Genomic DNA, 22,444 nt, shown 5'->3' on the forward strand with positions numbered 1-22,444 from the left:
TAATAACAGTAAAACATTAAGTGTTTGCAAGTGGGCAGTAATGGTAAGTGGGGAATATTGGATTTCAGCTGACACGACTCATGTAGCCCACGCTTCATATTCCGGTGCAGGACTTTCTAATTCACAAGACGAGTATCAGTGGCTGTGCACTGAGAGGATGGCCAGCAGTGATTGGACAATGGACATGATCTTCTTAACACAGACTGTGGTTGGAATCCTGGGGAATTTCTCACTTCTTTGCCATCATATCATCCTTCCCTTCACTGGCTACAGGTTAAGGTCCACAGATTTGATTCTTAAGCACCTGATTGTAGCCAACTTCTTGACCCTCCTCGGTAAAGGGGTCCCCCAGACAATGGCAGCATTTGGGTTGAAACATTTCCCCAGTGATTCTGGATGCAAACTTCTTTTCTTTCTTCACAGAGTGGGCAGGGGAGTGTCCATTGGTAGCATCTGCCTCTTGAGTGTCTTTCAGGTGATGACGATCAGTCCCAGGAACTCCAGGTGGACAGAGCTGAAAGTAAAAGCTCCCAAGTGCATTGTTCCCTCTATTTTTCTGTGTTGGATGCTGCATATGATGGTAAATACCATTTTTCCTATGGATATTTCTGGCAAATGGAGCAACAAAAACATCACAAACAGAAAAGATTTTGGATACTGTTCTTCTGTTCGTCATGACAAAACCAGAGATGCATTGTATGCAGCACTGCTATTGTTCCCTGATGTTGTCTGTTTGGAGCTCATGCTCTGGGCCAGTGGCTCCATGGTTTCCATCCTGTACAGGCATAAGCAGTGGGTCCAACACATTCGTAGGACCAGAGCCTCCTCCAGCATCTCTCCTGAGTCCAGAGCTGCCAAAACCATCCTTCTCCTGGTGAGCACCTTTGTCTACTTTTATACCCTTTCCTCCATCTTTCAACTTATTTTAGCTCTTTGTGATCATCCCAGCTGGTTCCTTGTGCAATTCACTACAGTCGTGTCTGTGTACTTCCCCACTGTCAGCCCCTTTCTGCTCATGAGCCGAGACTCCACGGTTCGCAGCCTCTACTTTGCCTGGATGAGGAATACAAAATCCTCTACTATCATGAGAAGTATGTAAATTGTACATATTTCCACAGTGCACAGTTGCCAATTCATTCATTCCTTCCCTCACCCCTCAGTGTCCAAAGGAAATTTTTTAACTGGAACCTGAGGAAGAATGGCTTCCAGGCTGATTCCTGTTATTGGCAGAATGCGTTTCCTTTAATGACTCACAGTTGAATCTTGGCATCTAGAAAGCCAGCATTAGCAAAGTGAATCCCCCTCCTGTTTTCAATCCCCTACTTCTTTCCATTGTATCTCTTGAAGTCTGTTCCTTAAAGCTCAGGTGATTGGACTCAACCCACCTTCATTAACTAGGAAAATCTGTTTTAGTCAGCTGGGGCTGCTGCACCAGGAATACCACAGGGGACTGCTCCAAGATGGAGGAGTAGGAAAACCGTGAGCTCTCCTCTTCTGGACACCCCAAAATCACGACCATACACAGAGCAGATATTAATGAAGAAGACCGGAAGCTACCAGAAAAGATCTTCTACAACTAAAGAAATGCAGAAGCATCCTCAGCGAGACAGGTAGGAGGGTTGGAGTCTCAGTAGAGTCAAGAACCATATTTCTGGGTGCGTGACCTACAAACAGGAGAATAGTACAGTTACAAAGATTCTCCCCAAGAGGTGAGGGTTCTGAGCTCCACATTGGGCTGGCACACTGGGAACATAAAAAGTCCCCAAAACATTTAGCTTTGAAAGCCAGCAGGGCTTTCTTTCGAGAGAGCCAGAGGGCTGTGGGAAATACAGATGCCAATCCTTTTTTTTTTTTTTTTTTTTTAGGTATGGTTGATTTACAATATTGTGTTAGCTTCAAGTGTACAGCAAAGTCACTCAGGTTTTTTTTCCGATTATATGCCACTATAGGTTATTACAAGATATTGAATATAATTCCCTGTGCTATAAAGTAAATCCTTATTGTTTATTTTTTTATGTATAGAAGCTTGTATCTGTTAATCCCATACTCCTGACTTCTTCCTCCCTCACCCCTTTGGTAACCATAAGTTTGTTTTCTCTCCCTGTGAGTCTCTTCTTGTTTTGTATTTAGATTCATTTTGTTTTTGGATTCCACCCGTGATATCATTTGGTATTTGTCTTTCTGTGTCTGACTTACTTCACTAAGTATAATATTCTCTCAGTCCCTCCATGTTGCTGCAAATGGCAATATTTCATTCTTTTTAATGGCTGGGTATTATTCCATTGAATATATATATATATATATATACACACACACACATACATGTTTTAATTTCTTGGCTATTGTACAGAGTGATGCTATGAATATTGGAGTGCATGCATCTTTTCGAATTAGTTTTTCTTCTTCCAGGTATGTATACCAAGGAGTCAGAGTGCTGGAACATACAGTAGTCCAATGTTTAGTGTTTCAGGGAACATCCATGCTGTTTTCCATAGTGGCTGCACCAGTTTCCATTCCCACCAACCATGTACAGGTGTTCCCTTTTCTCTAACCCTCTCCAGCAATCATTATTTGTGAACTTTGTGATGATGGCCGTTCTGACCACTTTGAAGTGATACCTCATTGTGATTTGATTTGCATTTCTCTTATATTTAGCGATGTGGAGCATCTTTTCATGTGTTTGTTGGACAGCTGTCTGTCATTTTTGGAGAAATGTCTATTTAGGTCTTGTGCCCATATTTTGATTGGGTTGCTGTTTTTTTGTCTAGAATTCTATGAGCTGTTTGTATATTTTGGATATTAACCCCTTGTTGGTTGAATGGTTTGCAAATATTTTCTCCCATTCCATAGGTTGTCTTTCATTTTGTTGATGTTTTTCTTTGCTGTGCAAAAGCTTTGAAGTTTAATTAGATCCCATTTGTTTATTTTTCCTTTTATTTCTTTTGCCTTGGAAGACTGATCTAAAAAAATAATTGCTATGATTTATGTTTGAGAATGTTTTCCTGTGTTCTCTTGTAAAAGTTGATCATGTCATGTCATATATATCTCTTTAAACCATTTTGACTGTACTGTTTTAATATGATGTGAGGGAGTGTTCTAATTACATTGATTTTTCATGTAGCTGTCCAGCTTTCCCAACAGGACTTATCAAAGAGACTGTCTTTTCTCCATTGTCATTTCTTGCTCCTTTGTCTAGATTGACTGTAGGTGCGTGGATTTATTTCTGGACTCTCTATTCTGTTTCTCTGATCTGTATGTCTCTTTTTGTGTCAGTACCATGTTTTTTTAATTACATTTGCTTTGTAGTATTGTCTAGAGTCTGGAAGGTTCATTCCTCCAGCTTTGTTCTTTTTCAGGATTGCTTTGACAGTTCAGGGTCTTTTGTGGTTCTATATGAATTTAAGGATTATTTGTTCTAGTTTTTTGAAAAATATCATGGGTATTTTCTCAGGGATTGCATTAAATCTGTAGACTGCTTTGGGTAGTATGGCCATTTTAACAAAAGTAATTCTTCCAACCCACAAGCATAGAATATCATTCCACTTCTTTGAATCATCTTCCATCTTCTTCATCATTGTTTTTTAGTTTTTAGCAGATACGTCTTTCACCTCCTTTGATAAGTTTATTCCTAGGTATATTTTTTCATGTGATTTTTTTTTTAATATGCCACAATTTTTATTGCAACGTGGCCATCTTTGTGAGGGTGGGAAGTTTGATCTCAAAAACAATGTTCCATTTAAGGCTCTTTTATACAGAAATTGCCATCACGACTGATATTCAAAATATCTTTAGTGTTGCAAGACTTACACGGTAAACACAGAACTCCTATACTTATTCAGTAGTGTACACTCAATGGAAAACAAAAAGGCATTAATGACAGCTATTTCTTTTAAGAAGATACGCAGGTAACAGGAATGAACACTGAGGTACTAGGATAGGTTGATGACACAGTCAACACAACTTAATTGGCATTCCTTTTGGGGTGGGGGATTAAACTCATTACAAAAAAAGTGCTTTCAATGCATAGTGTTATATCCGTGCTGCCATGTCACAAAAAATAGGCTTGCCAAGGCAGGTGAGGTGTATGAATGCTCAAGCCTCATAGAACTGCAATCAAGTGCAACTATAAATAATACTGAATAAAGTTTACCATCTCACCAGTGGATAATACTTTCAAGGCATTCAATTAGCTTAACCCTTTGCAGTGTTCTAAGCTATTCACATTGACAATCACATTTATTGTAGTGTTCGCTGCAAGGGAGGCATATAACCAGTTGTTTTGGCTAAAATATGATGGGAAGGCATTCCTCGGGTTCTACATAAAAGCAACAGTATTAAACAGTCTAATGGCAATCACTGATAGGCTGCTTACATGAATGATATTTCCTTCATTCATTGTGTTGGAAGGACCCAGGCGGAAGAGGAAGGAAAAAAAAAACACCGAATACTATTCCAATTGATTGAGCTGGAGAAATTGAAGCTCCTTAAGATCCAGATGGCACTTGACTGTTTTTATAAGGGTTTTCCTTCAAGTGAAACTACTATGTTGCCTCCCAATTTCTCTCCAAGTGTCGAACGGTCCTTTATATCATCCAAGCCATTTACTTGCCACTCATGTTTAATACCTGTAAACTTCTTTTTAATGGCATCTTTAGAGCTAGCATAAATCATCTTGCTTTTTAAAGGTGCACTTTCAGGAGCCCAGAATATAAATACTAGGTCTTCTTTCTTAGACTCTTTTGTTTCGTACGTGGCATCGTACAAAGCATATCGGCAATCATTCAGAGGTAGCAACTTCACAAAAGATGTGTAGGGGTCCTCTACAGTATCACCAATGTCACCCACCAAGATCTGCTTTGCTTCCTCTACAATTATTTGTCTTTTGTCATCGCTTAAACAGAAGAGAACTGCTTTCTTTCTTTTTTTGATCTCCTCTTGTGTGGAAGATTTCCTTACTTTCATATCATTAAAAACTTTGATGACTTCATCATTCGCTGTAACTCCAGAAGCCATAGTGCCCGCGGCTGAGGCTGCGGCGGCGGCTCGGGCTGCGGCGGCGGCTCGGGCTGCGGCGGTGTGGCGCTGCGAGGAGAAGGAGGGGCGGGCGGGCGGCAGCGAGTGCCTTTTCATGTGATTTTAAATGGAATTTTTAACTTTCTCGTCTGATATTTCATTGTTAGTGTACGAAATACAACAAATTTATGTATGTCAATCTTATATCCTCTACTTGCTTGAATTCATTTTTGGTTCTAATAGTTTCTGTGGGAGGCTTTAGGGTTTTCTGTATAGAATATCATGTCATCTCCATATAATGACAATTTTACCTCTTTCCTTGCAATTTGGGTACACTTTCTTTCCTTCTCTGGTGTGATTGCTGTGGCTAGGGCTTCCAACACTATGTTGAATAGAAGTGGTGAGAGTGTGCATCCTTGTTTTGTTCTAGATTTTAGCAGGAAGGCTTTCAGCTTTTCACCGCTGAGTATTATGTTGGTGATGGTTTTGTCATAAATGGCTTTCATTATGTTGAGATACCTTCCCTGTGTACCCGCTTTGGTGAAAGTTTTTATCATGAATGGATATTGAAGTCTGTCAAACGCTTGGTTGAGATGATCATGTGGGTTTTGTCCTTTCTTTTGTTAATCTGGTGTGTCACATTGATCGATTTAGGGTATGTTTAATGATCCACGCAACACTGGAATGAATCCAACTTGATCACGGTGTGTGATCCTTTTTACATATTGTCAGACCCAGTTTGCTAGTGTTTTGTTGGGGATTTTTGCATCTATATTCATCAAAGACATTGGCCTATTTATAATTTTCTTTTTGTAATTGTCCTCATCTGGTTTTGGTATCAGGATGATGGTGGCCTCATAGAATGAATTTGGTAGTGTTCCCTGCTGTTCAATTTTTTCAGATTGTTTGAGAATAAGTTGTTCGTTATATCTTTGGTGGAATTCCCTAAGGAAGCCATCTGATCCTTGATTTTTGTTTGCAGAAAGGTTTTTTGGTTTTGTTTTCTGTTTTTTTTTTTTTATAAATTTGTTTATTTTATTTGTTGGCTGCATTGGGTCTTTGTTGCTGTGGGCGGCCTTTCTCTAGTTGTGGTGAGTGGGGGCTACTCTTTGTTGTGGTGTGTGGGCTTCTTATTTCAGTGGCTTCTCTTGTTGCAGAGCACAGCCTCTAGGCATGCAGGCTTCAGTAGTTGTGGCATGTGGGCTCAGTAGTTTTGGCTTGTGGGCTCTAGAGCGCAGGCTCAGTAGTTGTGGCGCAGGGGCTTAGTTGCTATGCAGCATGTGGGATCTTCCCGGACCAGCGCTCAAACCCATGTCCCCTGCATTGGCAGGCAGATTCTTAACCACTCTGCCACCAGGGAAGCCCTGCAGAGGTTTTTTGGGGGGGGGGGGGGGTTTGGGTTTTTTTTAAATTGCAAGTTCTGTTTCACTTCTAATGATTGGTCTGTTCAAATTATGTTTCTTCTTGACTTACTTTTCACAGGCTGTATGTTTCTAGAAACTTGTTTATTTTTTCTATGTTGTCCAATTTGTTAGCATAAAAATGTTCATAACATTCTCTTACGATTTTTTTGATTTGTGCAGTATCGGCTGTGATTTCTCCTCTTTCATTGCTTCTTTTGTTTTTATGTGTCTTCTCTCTTTCTTGGTGATCCTGGCTAGAGGTCCATTGAATTTGTTTATATTGAAGGAAAAAACAGCTTTTGGTTTTATTAACCATTTTCTATACTTTTTTTGATCTCTATTTTTTCTCTGATGCCGAGACCAGCTCGGCGACTCGAGGTGAGTGACGGGTGCCGCAAGCTTGAAGAAGACACAGACACAGACTGAAGAGAAAAGTGGGACCGGGGGGGCTCAAGACCTCTCGGATCAAGAGCCCTGCTGACTTATCCCAGGCTGCTTTTATTGAGTTCGTGGGCTAACATTCTCAGGTTACACTCATAAACAATCAAAGGCCTCACATGACTGAGGCAATTATCTTTGTTTACTTCCTGAGTCCGAGTTGAGCAGGTGTGGATTTGAGCTGGGGGTGGAGAGCAAAACAGCCCTGGGGGCAGGAGACCTCTCTCAGATATTGGGGGTCTGTGCCCCACCCGTGTTGGCCCCTCTGCGACTGTGCCTGTCTTAGGTTGTTCCTCCCTTGAGGAATCGTACCCGTCTCTGGCTAACCAGTCATCCTCCAGGGCCAAACACGGTGATATAAGGAAGGTTCTATGCACCATCCCTGTTGGCCCCTCTGCGGCTGTGCCTGCCTTAGGTTGTTCCTCCTCTGAGGAATCTTACCCGTCTCTGGCTAACCAGCCATCCTTCAGGACCAAACAGGGTGATATTAGTCTCCAAGCCCCGCACCCTCAGCTCCTCCACCGCTCAAGCAGGACACCCTGAATCCCATCGCTCAGCCCACATACTTCAACATTTTCAAGGTTACAAAAAGGTTCCCGAATGTCTTCCCACACTCTGATCTTTATTATTTCCTTCCTTTGGCTGACTTTGGGTTTTGTTTGTTGTTTTTCTAACTCTTTTATGTGCTAGGTTAGGTTGTTTACTTGAGATTTTTCTTGTTTCTTGAAGAAGGCCTGTATTGCTATGAACTTCCCTCTTGCTGCATTCCTTACATTTTTAAAAGTTATATTTTCATTTTCATTTGTCTTGAGGTATTTTCTAATTTTGTCTTTGATTTCATTTTCACCTGTTGGTTTTTAGTAACATGTTGTTTAGTCTCCATATGTCCAATCTTTTCCCATTTTTCTTTCTGTGATTGAATCTAGTTTCATACCATTGTAGTCAGAAAAGATGCTTGTAATATTTGCTATCCTCTTAAATTTGTTGAGGCTTGTTTTGTGCCTTCATAGGTGGATTATCCTAGAGAATGTTCCATGCTTGCTTGAAAACACGTGTTGTTTTTTTAACGTTTTGTCCTGTAGATATCAATTAAATCCACTGGTCTCATGTCATTTAGGACGTCTGTTGCCTTGCTGATTTTCTGTCTGGATGATTTGTTTATTAATGACAGTTGGATATTACAGTCTTCTGCTATTATTGTATTCTTGTTAATGTCTCCCTTTATGTCTGTTAGTATTTGTTTTATGTAATTGGGTACTCGTATATTGGGTGCATATACGTTAATTAGTGTAATATTCTCTTCTTGTATTGATCCCTTTATCAATATATAATGCCCCTCTTTGTCTTTTGGTTTAGACTTTGCTTTAAAGTCTATTTTGTCTGATATGAGCATTGATACCCCTGCTTCCTTGTCGTTTTCATTTGCATGAAATATGTTTTTCCATCCCCTCACTCCCAGTGTGTGTGTGTCTTTTGCCCTGAAGTGAGTCTCTTGTAGGCAGGATATTGTAGGTTTCTTTAAAAAAATGCAATCTGCCACTCTGTGCCTTTTGATTAGAACACTTAGTCCACTGACACAAAGTAATTATTGATAAATATGTAATTATTGCCATTTTAATCCTTGTTTTCCAGTTATTTTTGTAGTTCTCTGTTCATTTCTTCCTTTGTTTTTCCATGTTTGGTTTGATGATTTTTTTGGGGTATGCTTGAGTTCCTTTCTTTTTTGGTTTTTGTGAATCTATTGCATGCTTTTGATTTGCGGTTACCATGGAGATTGTGTGTTTACCCATAACTATATATACTTACTAAAAACTGATGGCCATACAAGTTTAAACACATTCTAAAAGATCTACATTTTTCTTCTCCCCTCCTCCACTTTCCATGATTTGATGTCCTATTTCACATCTTCATACCTATCCTTTAATGTTAATTGTAGCTATGATCACATTGACCAAATGTTTTGGATAGTCAATCTATGTATTGACTCATTGAGTGATCTTCAATCCTTGTATAATTTGCCTTTCCTTTTGTGATTTTTCCTTTTCCTGAGGATTCTTGCTTCTTTTCTTTTTAGAGAAGATCCTTCAATATTTCTTTCAGGTTTGGCTTAGTATTGCTGAATTCTGTTAGTTTTTGCTTGTTTGAAAAATTATTTAACTCACCTTCTCTTCTTAATGATAATCTTGCTGGGTAATGCATCCTAGGTTTCAGGTTTTTCCCTTTCAGCACTTTGATTATATCACACCACTCCCTTCTGGCCTCCAAAGTTTCTGCAGAGAAATCAGCTGATAGCCCTATGTGGATTCCCTTGTAACTGACTCTTTTTCTCTCCCTGCCTTTAAAATCCTTTGTCTTTAACTTTTACAATTTTAATGATGACGTCTTGGTGTGGGGCTGTTTGGTTTCATCTTTTGGGGGACCCACTGTGCTTCCTGTACCTGGATATCTGTTTCTTTCTTTAGGTTTGTGAAGTTTTCAGTCATGATTTCTTCAAGTACATTTTTAATTCCTTTCTTTCTCGCTTCTCTTTCTGGGTCTCCTGTTATGAGTTGGTTGACATGTTTTATAATATTCCATAGATCTCACATGTTGCTTTCATCTTTTTTTTTTAGTTTATATTTCTGTCTGCTATTCTAAATTAGTTGATTTCCATTATTCTATCTTCCAGGTCACTTATTCCTTCTTCTGTGTCATTTAATCTGGTATTCATTGCTTCTAGATTGGGTTTTTTTACCTCAGCAATTGAAATATCTATTTTTGATTGTTTATCTTTGTAATTTCTAGTTCCTTGTTACACAGATCTGAATTTCTATCAATAATCTTTCTCAATTTTTTTAGTATTTTTATTAACTCTGTTGCCAAAAGCTCAGCTTCTCTGTACACCAGTGCCAAATCAAATCTCAGAGACAGAGTTTTGGGTGATGTAGAAAAAGATAGCTTTATTACTTTGCCAGGCAATGGGGGAACACAGTAGGCTAGCACCTCAAGAACTGTGCCCCCCTCCCTGGGGAATAGGGAGAGGTCTTATAGTCAGGGCTCATGGTCAGGGGTAGGTGATAAGGATCAAGGCAGTAACAGTCTTGCATTCTTCTAAAGGGTTGGTGGTGAGGTAAGTAGGATTCAGCATCATCAACCTTCAAGTCCAACTGGTCTGGGGTCTACATGCTTGTGGGCAGCATACCATCGTTAATCTTTAACTTCTCCCACCTGGAGGGGTTTCAACATCTGCAAAAATAGCTCCAAGATATTGTTGTGTGTATTGTTGCTGAAGAACCAGGATCTTGTCCCAAGGCTGCTCTGGACTGTTTCTCCCAGGTCTTACACATCCCCTCCCCTCACTAATTAAGAACTGCTTGAATCTGCCCATTGGAACTCAGGGAAGGTCATGGAGGCTGTTTCCTATAATCAAAGAAATAGGGGACATAGAAAGGCTTCATGCCCAGGAGCCCCACAGGGCCCTGGTCAGTATCAACTCCTTTTTGAACTCAGTGTCTAGTAGCCTGGTGAGCTCTGTGTTATTATTTGTCCTTTCAGAGGATTTCTCTTGGTCTTTTTAATTGGGAGTGATTTTTCTGCCTTTTCATTTTACTTAAATGTTTCTCCTAAATACATAGAGAAAGTTATCTACTGTGGTCTTGAAGGAGTGTTTTTATGTGGGCGCATCCTTGTGTAGACTGTTTGTGTCCAGTGTTTTTGGTGTGAGAGCTGGTTTCAGTATTGACACCAGCCACGTCTTTCCTCAGGATGTGCTGGCCATTATCCTGACAGTGAATGTGGTTGGTTTTATAGTATTTAGATCTTGTGTTGGGTGTGAGGTTGGCCTTCTTCTCTACTCCACCTCTGTCAGTGTCCTGTCAGGGGTGGGGTCTGCTCCCCAGTTGTCAGAGTAGAAGCCCTCAGGCTCATTCTGGCTCTGTTGACCTTGAGTGGGTGCCCTGCCCCAGAGGTGATTGATGGAGCAAGTGAGGCCTGGGTGGTCACAGAAGACCTATGCACTACCTGTGTAGGGGTCTTTGGTTCTGCTCTGAAGCAGCCTAAGGTCACAACCCTTTCTCTGTTAATGTTGTCCCAGATCTAGTGCAAGGCTGTCCTGTGGAATAGGCTAGGGCTGGGTGTTGTGGCGTCGTGGATGCAGGGATTGAGGCGGCTTTGCTGCAGCCTGGGATATGGGCTGTCTCTGTGGCAGACTTCCCCCAGGACCTGTCTGCCCCTGGTCTAGTGCAAGCTGTGGTGTGGACTGGGCAGAGCTGGGTTGCTCTTGCTGAGAGACGAACTGCTGCATACTCCTGAGTGAGCTGACAGTGGCTATCAGTGCCCCACCCAGGCCACACCCCAGGCACTCCTGGCTATCTCTGTGTGGCTAACTGAGTTCTGTTCCAGAGCCTGATCGCCTGAGAGTCAGCAATTAGTGGAAACTTGCTCTTGTGGCACCAGTCCATGTGCACTGTCCCTCGCAGCTACACCCTTCATCCTGTACTCACGCTGACAAATGGCTTCTGTGCATCCACCCAGATCACACCCCAGGCATCCTGGTCTGTCTCTGTGCATCTAGACTGAGTGTCTGCCCAGATCTCATGCCAGGCTGTGGTGTGCAGTGAGCAGAGCCAGGGATTGCATCCCTTCAGATTGGGGAGTGTAGCGAGGCAGCAACTGCCAGTGCAAGACTCTCCCTGCCCTGATTGTCACCAAGCCAGCAAGTGTGTGCTCCTTGCCAGCAGAGTCTAGGCCTCTCCAGCCCTTCTAACTGTCTCAGTGGATTTTCCAGCGGGCAGGAGGGCCTGTCTTCTCTGCACAGGACCTCAGGACTGGGATGCCCAGATGGTGCTTGACTTGCTCACTCCCCAGAGCAAGGATCTGCTCATGCAGACTTTCTTCTCCTTACAAATCCCTCCCTGGGGTGCAGGTCCCAGCTTGATGCCCTTTTTTTCCCATCTTACCAGGTTATGTGGAGATCTTTCTTGCAGCTTTAATTGTGTAGGACTTTTTCTGCCAGTTTCAAGTTACTTTTCCATGAGAATTACTGTACATGTAGATGTATTTTTGATGTGTTTGTTGGGGGAGGCTAGTTCTGTGTCCTTCTACTGCCCCATCTTGATCATTTCCAAGACTCTACACTTAAGGGCACACACAAAATATCACACACTCTGGTACTCAGGAAAGAAGCAGTAATTTGAAAGGAACCTGAGTCAGACTCACCTGCTGATCTTGGAGAGTCTCCTGGAGACATAGGAGGTAAGTGGAACTCACCATTGGGACATAAACATGGAAAGCAGCCATTTTTGTGAGCTATTTCTACCATATGGACATTTTGGAATCCTACTTCTAGCTTATTCGCCTCAGGACCCATCCCCACCCCCACCAACCAGCCTGTTGGCACCAGCATTGAGATGCTTTAGATCAAGCAGGTAGCTAAGCAGGGACACAGCCCCATCCACCCGCAGGCAGGCTTCCTTAAGGTTCCCTGAGCACACAGCTGTCCCTGGACATGGCCTTGTCCCCCAGAGGACCCAGGGCCAGCCTCACATAGCAGTGGGCAGACACTAGACTCAGGCCCTTCAGGACCCTGAAGCCAGAGACCCTGGGAAGTACATGACCACCAATGGGCAGGTACCAGCCCCAGGACACACAAGGCCCCAGCGCCAGCAACCAGCAGTCATCTGCTCAGAAATACCTTGGACCCCTCAGCCAGCCACACTGGAATCCAGCACCACTCACCAGCAGGCCAGCACCAGCTTTGGGACACCCTAGAACATAGAGCCAGTAATGTCAGGAACTGGGCCCACCCACCAGCAGGTCTACACTGAATTCAGGAACCATAGTCCCACAACTACCCACCCCAGAACCTGGCTCTGCCCACCAGTGAGCTAGCATTAGTCCTGGGACACACCCCCCACCCCCAGGGTTCTTCAGGCAACAGCCTCATATCCCAGCCCCTCCAACAAGTGGCCGTCAGCCTCTCCACTTGGCAACAACCATACCGTGGGCCAGCCATGCCTACCAGATTGCCCACAGTGTCAGGCTGCCACAACAGATGGACCAAGGCATCCCCCATAGCAGGCAACCCTAGACCATGAAACACTAATGACCACAGGGGAATGTGGTGCTAGGACCCATAGGACATCTAAAAAAGGCCACGTCTCCAAAGTCAAGAAACATCACCAACCTACTAGATACATAGAAATAAAAACAGCAAATTAGGCAAAATGAAGTAACAGAGTAACATGTTCCAATCTAAGGAACAAGATAAAAACCCAGAAGAACTACATGAAGTGGAGATAGGCCATCTACCCAAGAAAGGATTCAGTGTAGTGATCGTAAAGATGATCAAAGAGCTCAGGAGAACAATGGATGAACTCAGTGAGAAACTTAAGAAAGATTTAAAAAATATAAATAAGAACCAAACAGAGATGAAGAAGACATTAACTGAAATGAGAAATACAGTAGGAGGAATCAACAGTAGGTTAAGTGATACAGAGGAATGAATCAGTGAGCTGAAAGAGTAGTGAAATCACTGATACCAAACAGGAAAAAAGGTGTAAAAATAAATGAGGACAGTTTAAGAGACTTTGGGGACATAATCAATCATACTAACATTCCCATTATAGGAATTGTAAAAGGAGAAGAGAGAGAAAGAGAGCATATTGAAGATATAACATCTGAAAACGATCCTAACCTGGGAAAGAAAACAGACATCCTGGTCCAGGAAGCACAGAGAGTCTCAAACAGGATCCACCTGAAGAGGAATGCACCAAGACACATTGTAATAAAATGGGAAAAATTAAAGATAAAGAGGGAAAATTAAAAGCAGTGAGAGAAAAGCAACAAGTTACCTACAAGGGGACTCCCACAAGGCTATCCACTGACTTTTCAGCAGAAACTCTGCAGGCCAAGGGGAGTGAAACAGTATCACTTTAAAAGATGAAAGGAAAATACCTATAACCAGAGGATGTAGAGAAAAGGGAACCCTTGTACACTTTGGGAGAATGTAAATGGTATAGTCACTATGGAAAACAGGATGGAGGTTCCTCAAAAAAACTAAAAAACTACCATATGATGCACCAGTTCCACTCCTGGGTATATGTGAAGAAAATAAAGATACCAATTTGAAAAGATAAATGCACCCCAATGTTCATAGTAGGATTATTTACAATAGCCAAGATATGGAAGCAACCTAAGTGTCCATCAACAGATCAATGGCTAAATAAGATGTGAATATATATAAAATCACACTCAACATGGATGGACCTGCAAGGTATGTGGCTCAGTGAAATAAGTCAGATAGAGACAGACAAATACTGAATTTTGTTACTTATATGTAGAATCAAAAAAGAAAACAAATGAATATGACAAAACACACACAAATATCACAGACTGGATAGTTTAAACAACAAATATGAATTTCTCACTCATCTAGAGGCTGGGAAGTACATGATCAAGCTGCTGGCAGATTTGGTATCTGGTGAGATAACTCATCCTGTTTTGCAGATGGCCCTTTGTTTTTTTCTGATCAATTTTTTTAAATTTTATTTTTTATTGGAGTATAGTTGATTAAAAATGTTGTATTCATTTTAGGTGTACAGCAAAGTGATTCAGTTATACGTATACATATACCTATTATTTTTCAAATTCTTTTCCCATTTAGGTTATTACATAATATTGAGCAGAGTTCCCTGTCCTATACAGTAAGTCCTTGTTGGTTATCCATTTTATTTATTTATTTATTTATTTATTTATTTATTTATTTATTTATTTATTTATTTATTTTGGTTATCCATTTTAAATAAAGCAGTGTGTACATGTCAGGACCCTTTCTTTGTTGAATCCTCACATAGTGGCAAGAGAGAAGAAAGCTCGCTCTGTTATCTCAGTATAAGAGTGTTAAACCCATTCATGAGGGCTCCAACATATGACATAATTACCTCAAAAGGCCTCACCTCCTAATACCAACTAAGGATATTAACATAAGCATTTTGTGGGGACACAAACATTCACTCCACAACATATTCCTATGGTTCGTGACCTTCATTACGTCTTCAAAGTCTCTATAAGCTTCATTATAACCAGAGTAGTAACACCATGGAATGGAGATCTGCCTACTTCATGATGAGACTGGTTGGTCTTTTGCTATGAAAAAAATATTTTTAAATTGTTACCATATTGACAACACTGTTACCAGAGGTTACCTCTTAGGATGGATTCATAAGAGGAAACACATTACTTCAAATATTTCAATTCTGTTTTGTTTTATTTATTATATAAAGCACATAGTCCATCTGAGAAATATTATGATAAATAAAGGTACTTTCACCAAGTGACCCTTGAGTCCTAGAAGTTCTCAAGACATAAGTATTTGGAAGGGGTCAGGCTTCCTGCCAACAGTGAATGACCAGGAAACAGGCCCTTCTGCCAGACCCACTCTGGTCACACTTTCTACCTGGAATTCTAGTAGAAGAGAGAAATAGGGGTGGAGTGTTTTTCACTCAACATGCTGCCTATGGTCTTACAGTATGTAAAATTTTAAAGTTTTCTACCAGAGTTTTAAACGAGGAAGATTTTTGCATTATGTAACAGTCCATGAGTAAGTTGTGAGTTCAGTGCAAACGAGGGCATTATTTTAGGGAGGAATGAATGAGAAACCTACAATCTGCCCCTAGCACTTCCTCTCCCTTGGTCTCACAGTGCCTCTCTCTCTACATCTTTCCTTCCTGTGATCTCTGTCACCCCCACCCCCACCCTGGCTCTTCAACCACTCCTTGATCCAGCACCATCACCCTCCATCCCCTGGACCTGTCCCTGTCCCCTCCCACCTCCACTCCACAGACCCCCTTCATCCTGCACCCACTTTGCATTCCGTCCTTTAACAACTCTCTCCCTCTCAAGTTATTAGGGACGTGAGCCCAATACCCCTCAACTTCCATCCCCTCCACAGCCTCCTTTCCCCATGAATACTATTTGCCCCCATGTCAGTGAACTCAGGCCTATTTCCATGTTCTCTTGACCCCTCCCCTAAATTGCCAGCCCTCAAACATTGCCATCATCTCCCCCTCCCCCCCACAATGCATGCCCCCACAAGTGCCCTTTTTCTCTGGGTCCTTTAGCGTCCTCAAGCCCACCACCATCCCCAGCTGACTTCATCTCTTATAACTGTTTTGTCTCCCTGAGCCTCTTATCCTCCCCTGCAGGGTGCCAGCTGCTCTTCCCAACTCTGTTATTGTCCTGGACCACTAATTACCCACAGAACATCCACACCCTGATGATGTACTTTACAATATTTGTGCTAGTTACTGTATGCTCACCTGACCCAATGTAGTGGTACCAACAAGATGGTGATCACTTCCTCTCCTCCAGCAGCTGATCAATTCACATCTAAAACACTTCCCTAATTGGGCGTTTGTCCTCTGGGCTGGTAGCCATGTGTCTAGTTCACCCAAAGGCCGTATACAAGAAAACTGGGTGAAACCCTATGTGCCAGAGCCCATGCAATTATTCACATTACTCAGTGCACAGGGTGCCTGTGAACCTTAGCTAACTAGACCCCACTTACCACACGTAAGCTCCCACTACAGATCTCCCTCACCTTACTCTGTCTCTAGGGGCAACCCCCTCTGCGGTCTGCCCTTCATCCTTCTGGTTTGGAACTGTAAGGAAGAGTTCTGCCTTTCTTATATCCAAGTGTTAGTGTGTTGACTCCTGACATCAAAAGAATCTTCAAATCATATATACCTATATAGTTTCACCCTCTGTGTTCTTTAACCCCTTGTGGACATGAACTCTCCTGTGCCTTTTTTACCCACCTCTGCCCTTTACTCACTCCTGTGCACTGTCTCCTCTCCAAATTAACTTTTTTGTTCCTGTGACTGTAACCCGTATTCCCCACAGTGCCAAATATGTGATATGCCCTTAAATTTTTGTTTAGCCTCTGAGTGCCCTTAAACCCCGCAGTGGACTTAAACCCACCGCAGCCTTCAAGCCCATGTGCTTTCTACTCCTGCACCCTCTTTCCTCCTGCACTCTTTCCCCCCAGAACTCCCTTCCCTCAGTGTCCTCACCTTACCCTCGGGCCCCTTGCCCTACGTCCTCTTACTTATTCCTCTCTCTCCATCACAGCCACTCCCAGTCATACCCACAGGCACTCCAACATTTATACTACACTCCTTACCTCAAGTGGCAAAGCTCTCAGAAATTTTTAAAAGAAGCACATTTAATATATTATCCTTGGGTGGTGTGGCAGGGTGGAAGGATGATAAAGTGCACATATTTCCACCCCTTTTCTGGCCTTCACTGACTAGGAGAGATACAAACTCTCCACGTGCAAACACATGATTGAAATAATAACCCATGTGATGACTGAGTAAATGATTCTGTGAAAGTCGGTGGGACTGTGTCCTTTATGTTGGTGAGTCCATATGTCATGTGTCATGAGTGTCTGTGACTGTGGGATGAGTATTGAGAGTGGGGTGACTGAGTGTAGATTTGAGTGTGTTTTCGTTTGGGGCCATGCCGTGCAGCATGTGGGATCTTAGTTCCCCCACCAGGGATCAAACCCATGCCCCCTGCATTGGAAGCGTGGAGTCTTAACCACTGAACTGCCAGGGAAGTCCTTGAGTATGTTTTAGTAGTAAGTGTGCATACTTGTGTTTGTGTGTGTGCAAAACCGTGAAAATGTACGCGTACGTGTGTGTGTGGAGTATATGTTGTCAAGATACGGCTCCATTTTCTGACTTGGAAACAGAGGGTTGTGTAGTGAAGAATTAGCCTTACCCAAGGTGAGGTCAGTAGAGCAAGGGGGAAAGAAAAGTTGAATTAGTAGAAAACTGTGAAAATGGATGTAATAGCTTTGTCGGATGGAGTCACTGTCTCATTAAATCTATCTTTACTTCACACTGGCTCTTCAAATGTTAGGCACATTCAGAGATACTATTGATGTCTGTTCTGTGAAGCCTATACCAAATGTAGATGCTCAAAACAAATAGGTTCATTTTGCTGAAAGAGAGCTTTGGGGTTTGTTTGTTGGCTGCACCATGTGGCACACAGGATTTTAGTTCCCCCACCAGGGATCAAACTCGTGCTCCCTGTAGTGGAAACGTGGAGTCTTAACCACTGGACTGCAAGGAAGTCCCTGAAAGAGAGCCAGAGACCAGGAGGAGTCCTGTGTAGAGAACAATGAGAGGTCTGGCATTGTCCTGGGCTGCTCTGCCCCCTGCTTCTCTTCCTTGTCTGATGTTAATCTTTATCCTTTTCCTATACTAAACCATACCAGTGAGAACAGCTCTCAGTTAGTTCTGAGTCCTTCTAGAGAAGTACCAAAATGAGCATGGATTTGGGAAAGCCCACACTTGCAGCTAGAGTCAGAAGTGGGTGTGCTTTTGTGTGGACTGCGTTTCCTCTAACTTCCCCATTGGACTAAAAAACACTCACGGGGATTGGATAGTGGACCTTGTTCAGATTGTGGATTTGTCTGTTGGAAAATCCAAAGGAGTGATGACGGTTCTTATTTTAAGTGTCTTCATTAATTGCATAACCAATGAGTGTTTCTTAATGACATTTCAGTAAAAGTGTAAAGACCTCTGGGAACAATTCAGTGCTGTTGAGTTGAGAAAGTGGCACTGGCTTATCTGATAGCTAAAAGAATTGTAGAAACCATCTGTTACACCATCTGATCCTGGTGCTTTTACTTGTGAGGATGCTTTTCTAAATACTGCTCTGTTTTCTGTGGATATTTCTGTATTTGCATTTCATATCATTGTTGGTGTCAGTATCTGTAAAGTACCATATCCTAGAAACTTTCCATATTACCAGTTTCAAGTTAATTTGTTTTTAATTGTACAAATAAGTCCAATGATTTCTAGTGTATAAATTAATATCATGTTCTTCCTTTTATTCCTATCTCAGATATTCTTCTTGTACTATGTCTAAATCCAAGTATCTGCTGAATACTTAAATAGTAATACAGCTTAGATGTCTGGAGATAAAAGATGAACTAGATGTTCAGTGGAAGAACTTCTCAGGGAATCAGGGACTCCTGAGGCATACATAAATACTGGCCAGTCGCCCAGACAACAGTATGACTTCTCCTTCCACATGTGACCCTCTCTGCCATCAGGGATCATGAGAAATTACAAGCCTCTCCCAAACACATCAGTGATCTCTTTGGAGATTTGTACATGTTTCACAGGAAACTTGTAATTGTTTGGGGGAATTAGCAACTTGGAAAGTTTTTCAGAAAACATCATTAGCTCCTCAAGCCTGCCCTGTCATTGCCACTTCCAGTGAAATGATAATTGCAGTTCTGAGGGAAGGTGAGGTCACAGATCACAAACCTATATCTCAGGGTCTGTCTGCGTCCCTCCACACACGCACTGGCTGTCATGACTGTCACACTGAGCCCACCATCCTGACAATGGGAAGGAGTCAGGTGAGTATTTTCTATTTCAGTCTGAGAGAGGGAGTCTAAGGAAGGAAGTCTATAAGTGTTCACACCTGGAAAAGGGATTTGGGGGCTAAGAACAGATCCAGCGGCAAAGCTAAGCTGGGAGGCAGAATAAAACTTCAGGTGTGAGCTGAGCTTGTAAAGAGATATGAGGATCCTAAACCCTGCACTAAACACCTCGTGCTTCCTAATGTAATTGAATGAAATCCTCACTGCGGATGATTAAGGTTGAATGATGAAGAATCATTTATGAAGGTCATGGATTTTCGTTTTGATATCAATCTGATGTTACATTCCTTCACAGGATTCAAAGATTAAATTTTCATTATAATTAGAGGTGGGTTTATAATGCCTTTGTGCTTATAATACAGACTAGAATTGCACTGTACCAATTTTCTAATCCTCTACCTACATTAGGAATATGAATGTTTCTGGAGAAAAATGTGTTTTGTCGAGCTCTGGGAATATGATACACTTACTAGATACAGTAATGGTCTCCATTGAAAATATTTGAGGTCTGACAACTATGGGGAGATACTTTCCCTCTTAAAGTTAGAGAAATAGCATTTAAGGAAAAGGTAACTTTATGAGTGTTAAGATATAGTTGTCAGGACCAAATGTATCTTGTCTTATGTTGCGTGGCTTAATAACATTCTAACATCAATCCCAACCTCACAACTCATTTCTTTATGATTTCAACTTAAACAATACACAAGGTTCCATGTTCACTAGGTTACGTTTTACATGTCTCTTGTATTTTAATATCTTTCACAAATCCTGCTTCGTGGTTAATAGTTTTACTTAATATAAATATTAATAAATACCTAAGCATTTAGACCAAAATTATTAATAACTTGGTTTCTATGCTACACTCTTTTATCACATAGCAGTATTTCATGAGTCACAGTTTAGTGAAAAGGAAATATCATCCTGTTATTTATTTGATAGGTAGCATTATGGTTTTGTTCCTGGTGTGATAGCAAATGTTTCTTCCTGCTGCCAACTAACATTGTATAAATCTCGTATCGTTAAATCCAGTTTGGACTTGGGGACATTTCCTGTAAGATTTGCCTGTAAAACTGCATCTGTACTTTATTGTGATATCTAAAATTCATTTGTATTTGATACTGACCATATAATAAATTCTTAGACAAATATGGAAACTTTTTACAATCATCATTATATAATAAAATAAACATGATGAGTTAAATGGAAAAGTATAAAAACAAAACTACACACAGGTCTGGATTATTTGAGAGCAGAGCTAACATGATTTGTTAGTGTAGCACAGTGGTTAGGGCACAGGTTTCTATCACTCAGCCCCATACCAGCGTGTGAACTTAGATCATTAACCCCTCTGAACCTCAGGTCTCCCTACCTTTATGTTGAAAATAATGCCGGTGCCAACCTCAGGCAGGTATGAAAATCAAAGAAAGCACCTAATGTAATACAGTACAGTAGTCATTCATACATTGTAAGTGCTGTTTAAAGGTTGCACATTCAACTCTGTGAAGCCTCTTAATACTTACTTGAGACTGTGAACCTCTTAAGTAAATATTTATCAAAGAGAATATAAGGGGACTTCCCTGGAGGCCCAGTGGTTAAGACTGCGCTGCCAATGCAGGAGGTGTGGGTTTGATCCCTGGTCAGGGAGCTAAGATCCCACATGCCTCAAGGCCAAAAAACCAAAACATAAAACAGAAGCAATATTATAACAAATTCCATAAAGACTTTAAAAATGGCCCACATCAAAAAAATCTTGGGGAAAAAAAGGGGGGGGGGGGGCTCTGTACTTCCAATGCAGTGGGTGTGGGTTCGTTCCCTGGTTGGGGAACTAAGATCCCACATGCCACGCTGTGTGGCAAAAAAAAGAGAGAGAGAGAGAGAGAGAGAGAATATAGGATTTCAGTTGATCTGATGAATATAGCCCATGGCATATGTTCCAAAACATGATCGTCTGGCTCTGAAGGCAAACACCAGTCACCAGGAACTGGCAGAATGGCCTTCAGGGACTTACAAAGAAGAATGGTTTGCTTATTTCAGACTAGAGGTGGACTCCTGGGCATTTTCTCTCTTTATCATTTATCTCTTCCTGCAGATTGAGATCCACACATTTGCTCCTCAAGCACCTGTACAGTCCCTTCTTGGTCATTCTCTTTAAAGGCATCCCTGTGACCATAGCTGCTGTTCATTAAAGCATGTCTTCAGTGATATATCCAAGCAAATATGTTTTCTCTCCTCACAGCTGGCAGGTGTGGCTACTGGCACCACCTGCCTCTCATGTGTCTCCAGCCATCACGATCATCCCCAGGAACTAGAGCTGGGGAGAACTTAAAAGCACCAAAGGGTTTGGAGGTTTCATATTCCTCTGCTGGACCTTGGATAAGCTGGTATATATCAGCTCCCGGTGTATATGACTACCAAATGGAGCAACAAATCAACACAAAGAACAAAGACTTAGGATACTGCTCTGCTGAATTTCATGATAAAACTCAGTGACTCAGTATATTGTGGCAGTGTTATTATTGCCTGATGTTTCATTGTTGGGCTCAAGATCTGGACCTGTGCCTCTCTAAGTCTCATCCTATACAGACACAATCAGCAGATAAAATATTCAAAGGAACAGCTTTTTTCTGGTTCCTTTAAAATTTGTTTTTGTCGATAGTTTTTTTTTTTTAAGTTAAAGTCACACGCACAGGTTATAAATACAGAGCTCAGTGGAGTTTCAGGAATGACCACACCTCTGTAGGCAACAACTAGATCAGAAAGTGTGGCAGGTCACCCAGAAACCCTCTTGTACTCCCTCCAAGTCACTGTTCCCAAGAGTATAGTTTTCTTGGATTTATTTGTAGGACAGGATTTTTGGTAAGAGGTTTACAGCTATTCTAACATTTAACAGATTACGTCATTTTTGCCTGTTTTGCACTTAAACGGAATCATAGACTCTGAAAACTTTCATATTGGCCCTTTCTCCCAATCGCATATGATTTTTGTGAATTTATTTGTATTATTGCATATAATTGTTGGTACTCATTAGTATTGCTATATAGGGCTTCACTGTGTGATTCTCCAAGGATTAACTGATTCATGGGCAGGTGGGTAGTTTTGATTTTAGGGCTATTCTGAGTAATGGGTAGTGCTAGCATATAAATTCTACTAG

The 22,444-nt window shown here is 41.6% G+C and overlaps 2 protein-coding genes across 2 annotated transcripts; one reads left to right on the forward strand and one right to left on the reverse strand.

The window, feature by feature from the left end:
- The first annotated feature begins 157 nt into the window (after positions 1 to 157).
- LOC130838152 (vomeronasal type-1 receptor 4-like) lies at positions 158 to 21,602 on the forward strand. Its single transcript, XM_057710904.1, has 3 exons — positions 158 to 874; positions 1,414 to 1,610; positions 21,530 to 21,602. Exons 1-3 carry the CDS (start codon positions 158 to 160, stop codon positions 21,600 to 21,602), a joined length of 987 nt encoding a protein of 328 aa, XP_057566887.1.
- Positions 3,651 to 5,116, reverse strand: LOC130838437 (cofilin-2-like). The gene has a single exon (XM_057711520.1). It carries the CDS (start codon positions 5,011 to 5,013, stop codon positions 4,513 to 4,515), a length of 501 nt encoding a protein of 166 aa, XP_057567503.1. The 5' UTR covers positions 5,014 to 5,116; the 3' UTR covers positions 3,651 to 4,512.
- Positions 21,603 to 22,444: the final 842 nt, after the last annotated feature.

The sequence above is a fragment of the Hippopotamus amphibius genome, chromosome 16, assembly GCF_030028045.1.
Source record: "Hippopotamus amphibius kiboko isolate mHipAmp2 chromosome 16, mHipAmp2.hap2, whole genome shotgun sequence".
Classification (NCBI taxonomy): Eukaryota; Metazoa; Chordata; class Mammalia; order Artiodactyla; family Hippopotamidae; genus Hippopotamus; species Hippopotamus amphibius.

Excerpts from the sequence above, each read along its gene's own strand:
- LOC130838152 (XM_057710904.1), top strand. The coding sequence starts at position 158 with ATGGCCAGCAGTGATTGGACAATGGACATGATCTTCTTAACACAGACT. Across the intron at positions 875-1,413 it reads CCAAAACCATCCTTCTCCTG|TCAGCTGGGGCTGCTGCACC; the intron begins GTGAGCACCTTT and ends AATCTGTTTTAG. Across the intron at positions 1,611-21,529 it reads AAGCATCCTCAGCGAGACAG|CTGGCAGGTGTGGCTACTGG; the intron begins GTAGGAGGGTTG and ends CTCTCCTCACAG.
- LOC130838437 (XM_057711520.1), bottom strand. The coding sequence starts at position 5,013 with ATGGCTTCTGGAGTTACAGCGAATGATGAAGTCATCAAAGTTTTTAAT.